At 39.8% G+C, this 8,494-nt stretch overlaps 2 protein-coding genes across 4 annotated transcripts in view; one reads left to right on the top strand and one right to left on the bottom strand.

Annotated features, from left to right (window-relative positions):
- The first annotated feature begins 2,196 nt into the window (after positions 1–2,196).
- On the top strand, positions 2,197–4,283 carry LOC123016475 (protein wntless). Its single transcript, XM_044416890.1, has 2 exons — positions 2,197–2,553; positions 2,600–4,283. Exons 1-2 carry the CDS (start codon positions 2,302–2,304, stop codon positions 3,971–3,973), a joined length of 1,626 nt encoding a protein of 541 aa, XP_044272825.1. The 5' UTR covers positions 2,197–2,301; the 3' UTR covers positions 3,974–4,283.
- A 358-nt stretch (positions 4,284–4,641) lies between these two features.
- LOC123016281 (rho GTPase-activating protein 20-like) overlaps positions 4,642–8,494 on the bottom strand; it is a 43,114-nt gene continuing 39,261 nt past the window's right edge. For 2 of the 3 annotated variants that reach the window (XM_044416580.1, XM_044416582.1), the window contains 6 exons: positions 7,403–7,552; positions 6,772–6,981; positions 6,084–6,604; positions 5,556–6,031; positions 5,323–5,502; positions 4,642–5,274 (listed from right to left, as the gene is read on the bottom strand). In XM_044416580.1, coding sequence (XP_044272515.1) covers positions 4,889–5,274; positions 5,323–5,502; positions 5,556–6,031; positions 6,084–6,604; positions 6,772–6,981; positions 7,403–7,552 — 1,923 coding nt within the window. In that variant the 3' untranslated portion in view covers positions 4,642–4,888. The remainder of the gene's footprint in view (positions 5,275–5,322; positions 5,503–5,555; positions 6,032–6,083; positions 6,605–6,771; positions 6,982–7,402; positions 7,553–8,494) is intronic. The other variant, XM_044416581.1, reaches the window with a different exon arrangement.

The raw sequence follows: 8,494 nt of genomic DNA, 5'->3' as shown, positions 1-8,494 counted from the left end.
TTTTTTTAAATAAAGAAATGATTTTAATTTATTAAAAAACAAGAATTCTGACAGGTACTGTAGTCAAGTCTGTCAACGATTTCATAATTAACTTAAATAAAAATATTGCATTACGTACCTTGACTTTTGCTGAATTTTTATTTGTTTCATACAGCTTACACCTTTTAAAGTCGTTTTCCTGTGTAATTTTGTCTGTTGTCAAGCTTCTTTCAAAAATGAATAWWAKKWWMTKKWWSRACARRWAWWWCWWWMTWWRWAYRKMRWWATTMWGWCMRSAYYKMRTRKRTMKWYRWWYMWGWYWWTKWTTAKKYMMKWYMAGAGASSAMGAWWWTWTTSKKGRTMWYYWWYKWMWWKWWMWMYMMRTRMTAAWYAATWKKYTSWYWWWKWKMKKATTWMRYWMAWTTTRMYATKKRMMTWMAWWGWAWRSWATYAAWYAAASMWAWYMSTAAWMMYAWWYMWRWSWRCKRMGTTARWKWGKMAWWWTGATYYCRGWRCTTYAWRSMWRSAWWWASKWKAWWYRAWWWWMWWWMMAYWSAARRRWWAAWWCWKWWMTGAWRYYTTTRMMAKKTWKKWYMYYRYMSKMWRKWWAKWYKMSCSSYKRSKKKKMSKMMYRYWAWRRRACAKCAWMKRRMWRMTWWWMMSRTTYTTRWMWMAYMKWAYTTYTWWSWWKWWWWSWYKAKWWSAAWTWWTWAAWWWRRKAWKWKWTRYKKWWMWYYMWAAWWWWWWYAMKWMTWWWWTWMWAKYWKACRAWMRRRWWRYRYWKAKSRWKKWWWYTYWYYAKWTAAAYKYWAWWATRWWRWMWWYMRWRKRTYWMGYRGMRTTSTMYMMWSMKARTKWYTYRAMWMMARRYMYMATWTTWWYWWWMWTWWRKTKCRYYSRSSSYKKTKYSWRAKYRGCARTTGWWKWYTKSKSWCMTRWYWTTCAWAAYASWGSKMYRWWMMCAGGGCCGTACCCAAGGGGGGGGATTAGGGGGTTCAAACCCCCCCSYAAWMSRMYYSKKRTTMMTWWTWWYMMMTWWWAYMMMTWAAAAWTTWYMTTTTTTTTGTTATTTTAGTGAGTTAATTTTAAATTTTGAATTAATTTTTCATGTGTTAATTATACAGTGTTTCATTTTTATTGTTAGGTACAAATTTAAATACTTGCTAGAATATTTAGTTTTAAGACAAAAGTGTTTCGAAAAATGCTGTGAAAGGGAGCTACATTTCCTAAAAAAGATACGTTTTTTAAAAGGTTTTCCTAATATTTCAAAATAGATAAAATTACAAAATTTGGTACCCTTATATGTACACTTAAACAAATGCCAAATAACAAGATTTTTAATCWGGGGCGTCCTAAACGGTAAAACAAATTTAATTTTTAATTTTTATGCTGTTTATGGTCTGTAACATAAATTTTAAACCGATTTTTACTAAAAATCSGTAAATTGTATCTGAAAAACACAAAAGACCTTTTTTTATGAAAAACTATGAAATTTTGTTGTTGAAAGTGGCAAGAAACCATAGGCAAAATAGAATAAATTTTTACCCTAATCCCATCTAGTTTAGGAAGCCCCTAATTAAAAATTTTTACATTTTATTTTTGTACTTGTTTAGGTGTATAACAGTTATCATCTGTACCAGATTTTGAAATTTTTTTCTAAAATAATTTCGGAAATATTGAAAAAAACCTATTAAAAAACGCACCCCTTGCGTAGCATTTTTCGATATATGTTCATAGAAAATTTTTGTTTTAAAAATGAATATTCTATCTCCTGTTTAAATTTGTAACAATAAAAAGTATTAAAAATATATTTTATTTTTTGTTACTTTTGTGAGTTCATTTGAATTTTTTTATGTTTAATTAGGATCTCTTATTTTAATTTAAAATAAAAACGTGTACTTAGAGATTTTTGATTTTTAATCCGCCTTCTTTCATTTCATTTTCATGCACCAACAAGAAACCCCCCCCGAAATAAAATCCTGGTTACGGCCCTGATGTTAGGCATTGACATTGATGACTACCAAAATGCATTGCTCGCCAATGTACGTCTACTAAATAATTACACCACACTAACCAAATCCTCAATTTTTTTGAAAAAATAACCACTTTTTAACTTTCAAAACCACACATTCCACCTCAAAAATCAATTCACAGCACACTTGCATAGATTCAAAAACATCACCACTCGCGCGCTACCAACCTCCCGTCAAGAAATTCCCCATGGCCATGTTTGTTTTTGTTTGCTAATGGCGTGTTAGCTTAAGAATTCGGTCAAAAAATCCGGCATTTCCGGTGAAACTACGCCAAACTAAGGCTTCGACAATGCCGGGAACCATCCTCGAGAACCTCAGCGGCCGTAAATTGAGTGTTTTAGTGGCCATCCTGTTCTTCAGCCAACTGGGTTGCTTCCTCGTCGGCTTGATAGCCCCCAAACCGGCAAACTCCCAGGGGATCCTCGCCACGGTATGTCTCGACGACAAAATTGCCGCCCAGGACTTGAACCATTGGGTCACACGCAATTGCGACAGGATCGACTTGACTAACGTTAAACCTGGGGTCACAGCTGAGGATATTGTGAGTAATCGAGTCTGGATTTTGGGAGTTTTATTCGGAATTTTAGGTTTTTGTGCTTCAAATGCCGCTCTCGCCCGAGTGGGATTTCTCTCGATGGCAGCAGAACTTAGTCGGGATCCTCCAGTTTGATTTATTGTACCAGAATGGGTTAAATCCGGCTGAATTCATTGTGGAGCTCACCATCGACGCCCGATTGGCCTACAGTGACAAGAAGCGGACTGGGGGACGAACTCCTTGGTCGTACTACGCCCACTCTGAGGAAAAACGCTACATGGATTGTGATATTGACCTTAAAAATGTCAGGTCTCCTGAGGGGTACCCCTACAACTGTTCCATGGTACCCCTATTTGAACTCGGTTCTTTATTCCATGACTATTATCTTCTCAACATCCGGTTGCCTTACGACGAGAAACAACTAAAGAACGTCGATTTGCGTAAGATTCAAGACGTATATTTGCATCTGATACACATGAATGGGGGCTTCACCCAGGTTTGGGTCTCTCTCAAGACATTTTTCTTCCCTATTATCATAGGGATAATGATTTGGTTTTGGAGACGCGTTCATTTATTATCCCGGACTCCAGCTTTGCTCGAGTACATGTTGATTTCGCTAGGGGGCACTTTAGCCTTTCTTGACCTTCCGGTTGAATATTTGACCCTCTGGTTCGAAATGCCCTTCATGCTTTTGCTTAGTGACATCCGTCAAGGCATTTTCTACGCCATGTTGCTCTCTTTTTGGCTCGTCTTCGCCGGTGAGCATATGCTAATCCAAGACAATGGCGAGAAAAATAGTATCAAATTGTATTGGAAACACTTGAGTACTATCGTCATTGGTTGTTTGTCTTTGCTTATTTTCGACTTGTGCGAACGTGGAATTCAACTCGTGAACCCATTTTACTCGATTTGGGTCACTCCAGTGGGCACCAACCTCGCCCTCTCTTTCATAATCCTCGCCGGGATTTCCGCTAGCATGTATTTTATTTTCTTGTGTTACATGATTTGGCGAGTTTTTAAAAACATAAGTATAAAAAGGACCGTATTGCCGAGCATGTCTCAAGCCCGGAGATTGCATTACGAAGGTATCATTTACAGGTTCAATTTCCTCATGTTGGCGACAGTGATCTGTGCTGCTGTCACTGTTATCTCATTCATCTTGAGTCAAGTGGCCGAAGGCCAGAACAAATGGGATGAAAATATGGAACTCGAATTGTCTTCTGCTCTCCATACTGGAGTTTATGGCATGTGGAATGTCTACATCTGCGCCATGTTGATGTTGTACGCTCCTAGTCATAAGCAATGGCCTGCAGAGCCGATCTGTGCCGAAGGCGAGGAGGTCGAGTTTAGTCGCCTTCCAACCGATCCGACTCCCAATGAAATCTCCTCCTTGACTTCGTTTGCTTCCAAAGCTAGCATTGAGTAAATCTCAAACTGTGACGTAATTGATGTTTTTTCTAACTACTACTTAGAATAAGTACTTAATTCTTGGATTTGTGATGAAGCATGCACACGCACACCGTTTTTAATATTTATTTCTCGTTTAGATGAATGTTTTTAGAATTTTTACTGACGCTATCGCGTACCTATCGTAATAATACTATGTATATGTTGACTGCATTACGTAGCGGGTAGTGTTGTATATGTGATCTTTGCGATGTTTTAACTCTGGTGATTTTTATATGCCCGATCAGTATTTTCTCGCATTTACTAATAAATATGTATAATATACAGTAGGAGTTAGTTTTTCTTCACCCATCTCATCGTTTTGAATAATAGAATTGCAAGTTTTTCACCTTCGTTTAATTGATAGTTCAAGTTATAAGTTTATGAGCAAAGTTCTCTTTCTACACTCTAACACTGTAATTGAAGTCGACGTTCAATACCGCCCATCGCATTGCATAAACTACAAAGGGCTAATTAATGTTGTTAGTTACTGTTGGCCCCAGAGGCATTGAAACTTGTAGCTGTCAAGTAGAATCTGTTTTTTCCTAATAATTACTTGTGTGTAATTTGAAATTACGTTGACTCACTAAGCCTACCAGGCGCAACTTTTGTGGGAGAAAAACAAGGGGGAATTCAAGCAATGACACAGCTATTTCAAGATAATATATTCTCGGTATTATAGTTTGCAGAAATTCTTAAATTTAACTAAGAACTAAGTTTATAAAAAAATGCGTAAGCTATACCATGGCAATTACAAAATTTCCTTAATGTACGATAATATGGCTTCAAAAAATACTAGTATGTTACAAAAAATATACAAAAAATTCCCAAAAAAACTGGAAAAAATATTATACAATCAATGTTGATGAGACATTGAATCTATTTACATCAGACTTCAGACGTAACTCTCGCTTTCGGCGTCTGTGACGAGGAGTAACTTTGCTGTAGCGTAAATCGGGGGCGGTGGGGGCGGCGGTCGATACATGGGTGGCAGATGGACTGGAGGTAAGTGTCTGAGGGGCGGCGGCCGTCGTGGCGGTATCGGAGGCCCACACAGACTCTCATTCGAGGTACAGAAAGCCTCGTCTTCCTCAATCCAGGTGTTGTCCAATGAGCGCACTCTGGCAGCTTGTCTCGCCCAATCAGAACGATGGAACGAGGGGTTATTGTAGTTGAGGCCTGGACTGTCGCGGTCATCCTCCGACAACGTCAAACCAGAATCGCGACTAAGCGATTTTTGGTCTTTGCTCAACTCCACACTGTCTAACGATAGACCCAGAGCTGGAAAAATGTGTTTAGTCTCCGGTCCGCTGCCATAATGTGACTCACAGTGTAAGCTGTCGGATTCTTCCGCCCCGCTGTCATTTGCGACTTCGCCAAGAAGGGAAACGACTTGTGAACCGAATAAAATTTGGCAATTGTTGATTAACATCTCGACGAGGGTGGGTAACGTCCGCAAGGGGGCGTTTTGGACGGATTCCCAGAGCAAACTCGGACCAACACATACACCTAACATCCGGAATTGTTAATCATTCAAATTCAATGACTCAAAAATAACAAACCTAAATTTGCTGCTGACATGAGGTTAAACCTGGCACGTTTGGCGATGTTATATAAGACACAAATCACGTTGGCTAAAAGGAGGTGATTTTCACGAGGTAGGAGACTGAGGAGTCTTCTCAAGTGGTCAGTTCTGCCGCTAGAGGCCGCGGTGAGCCATTCTTGAGCGTTTCCGGTGAGGAGTGGCTCCGGGAGACTCCGGAGGAAGTCTTTGAGGAGTGCGGCGAGGAGAAGAGCTGGAGTGTTTGATATTTCCTCACAAACGGTGGCTCCTTGAGTATCCACTTTCTCCCGGAGTTCGCGCAAGGCGCGAGCCGAGGCACACCGTCGGAAAATACCCTGCGTGTGGGGACCTCTCTGGAAGAGGGCTCGAAGACAGGAGGTGATGGCAGGCGGAAGGGCATTATTGGTGCATAGGCGAGACAGAGGGACTCCGAATAACCGACCGGTGGTTTTACGGAACAATTTTAAAGGTGTCCTATGAAACAAATTAAATGAATAAAACCTCAAATGGGGTTTTCGTGTCTTACTTTCTCGGAGAGGGTTTAATATTCGGTTTTAACTCAAAAACAATATCACTCGGTATCCGATTATTGTTACAATGAGTTAAATCAAAACCCTCTTCGGCACACAACGACTGTCTCAGTCTCGCCAACTGTATACTATGGGGGCGCTCGCAGCCGATTAAAGCACAAGGGGCGTTGTCTCGATCCCGGGCGTACAAAGTGTAAGCCCAATCCCCGATTCTGGACTCATCAAGGGCCAATCTGGCCACATCTCCAGAGTTCATTTCGGGTCCAACACCCAGAGTTTTTGAACATTCCGTGCCACTTAAAGGGTCGCGATAGACCACTTTGATGTTCGTAGTAGGAGGCTCGAGACGGAGTTGGACTTCAAGGGCTTGTTGGAGTTCACGCCACCAGGAGTCACGAGCTGCTTGAGTGCAAAAGGTCACCAAATATGTGCGGGCAGGGGACGGCCAACCCAGGAGGAAGCCCGTTTCCGAATCGGGGCAAGGGGCAATCCAAAGTTCGGATACTCGGACGCTTTCCTGAGAAGAAAAGTAATGTTATGAAAGCAATTGTTTATTTTTTCTAAAGCAGCTGTTGATGTGTAATTATATCTCAAAAATAAACAATTATTTCCGGATTTAACTTTCACCGGATGTTGCTTCACTCCAAAATAGATGTGTGTTGTCGATTTTTCTCGTCTACTTACCTTGAGTTTAAAGCTGGTGTTGGAACGGGGTTTGGCGACGAGGAGAAGATCGGAGAAGAGGAAAAGATGCCTCGGTTTGGCATTGTGTGGCATATGAAGCGGTGCCATAGTGCACGGCGCCTCCACCAAAAATATCCTGTTGCATGTTTCCCTGTTGTTATTTTCGATAAGATTGAGATCTCCGAGTGACTTCTTCCGGAAAGATTTTTTCTGTAAAAAAATTCTCGTTTGAAAACATTGAACTCCCGTGAATATGCAAACGAGTCGCCAGGAAAAGCCTCAAATTGAAAAAATGGAGAGGTACTCGTACAGGTGAACCGTTAGTCCGCGACACGATCGCTGAAAGATTTCTGCATGTTTCTATATTGTATTGCAACATTTATGCAGTTTTAACGGTCTGTTAATGTGCATTAAAAGCACACGAGGTGCATCGAGCTATTTAAATAAACAATCCGGTCGCGATACAACGCGGAATGTTGTGCTTCTTAGTTAAATGCGCTATTACGACATCGAGGATTTTATTATGTAAAAGAGGCTCTTCTGCACTTAATCACGGAAAAATCTTCAATTTATAATCAGTTGAGAAATCGAGAAAACGGATAGTTTATTGATTTACATTTTTTCGACTTACCACATGGTACGTTGAATTGGGTTCAGCAATGTGTAAGCCTAAGTAGTCGTGTGGAAATAAGTCTTGGATGCGATCCAAATCGCGGCGACGGCCGTCCAGAGACGGCTGCGAGCCCCCCAACAAACGCCCGTAATCCGCCAGTCGCTCGGCCTGAAACAAACCAAATGCATTTTTGATGTTATATTGAATTTTGGACCAATGTTTGTAAAATTAGATGGGTTAACAAAAACAAAATATTATTCACGTTGCCTACATATTTTGTGGTATAATTTGTAAACCTTGCTATTTAAAAACAAATTATTCGAGGAAGTGCTAATTACGAAAATTAGACTTTACCTCGAAAAATCAATTAGAAAATTCTTGAGAGAGAGTTTAATTTCCAATTTTCAACACAAGGACAAATATTTAACGGATATTAAGAGCTCTTGAAGTCATCAATTTTATCAATTTTCTTCACTAAAGGAAAGTTGATAGAAATCACTCAATAATTTTGGTCATGTTCTCGGCCTTTTTCTGCGAAATTACGGTTACAATTGGTTTGATTCTAGTCACGAGGTGTTTAAACTCGTCCCGAATAAAAATCCTCAACCTGCTCTAAACCGGAAGAAATTCAGTAATATACAAAAATCGTTACCGAAAAATGAAAGTTAGTGAAAGATGAGTGTCTCTGCAATTTGCCACAACTCTCGTGACTCATGATCATATCTCGATTGACACATATGGTACTAATCTCTTGAGAATATTAGATAAAAATCGAAAGAGAAATTTCCTGGGTGTTTCCTCGGCCGCCGACTAATTAACCGAAAGATGCACAATATGAAAGTTGATAATTTACATACAAATAAAACCGATATCGTGACTATGGCTGATGTATAATTTACGATAAAGCCTTAAGGCTTCAAGTCTGTCTTGTCTGCCCGGCGATGCCCTTAGGTCTCGCTTTCACCGTCAACCTCGCCCCTTTCCATTCAAGAAACTCTTTAAATATCCAACCTACTAAAAAGTAAAAAGCCATAATAGTAGCGCGAACGTGTGTGAGAGATTTCGATGCCTTTATAAAAGGCCGCAACGAAAGTTATTTATTGTCTCTGG

The sequence above is a fragment of the Tribolium madens genome, unplaced genomic scaffold, assembly GCF_015345945.1.
Source record: "Tribolium madens isolate multiple individuals breed KSU strain unplaced genomic scaffold, Tmad_KSU_1.1 Scaffold_1;HRSCAF=32;Tcas5.2_LG8, whole genome shotgun sequence".
In the NCBI taxonomy this organism is placed as follows: domain Eukaryota; kingdom Metazoa; phylum Arthropoda; class Insecta; order Coleoptera; family Tenebrionidae; genus Tribolium; species Tribolium madens.
Note: the sequence above shows the minus strand (reverse complement) of the source record. Positions and strands in the feature narration are given on the sequence as shown.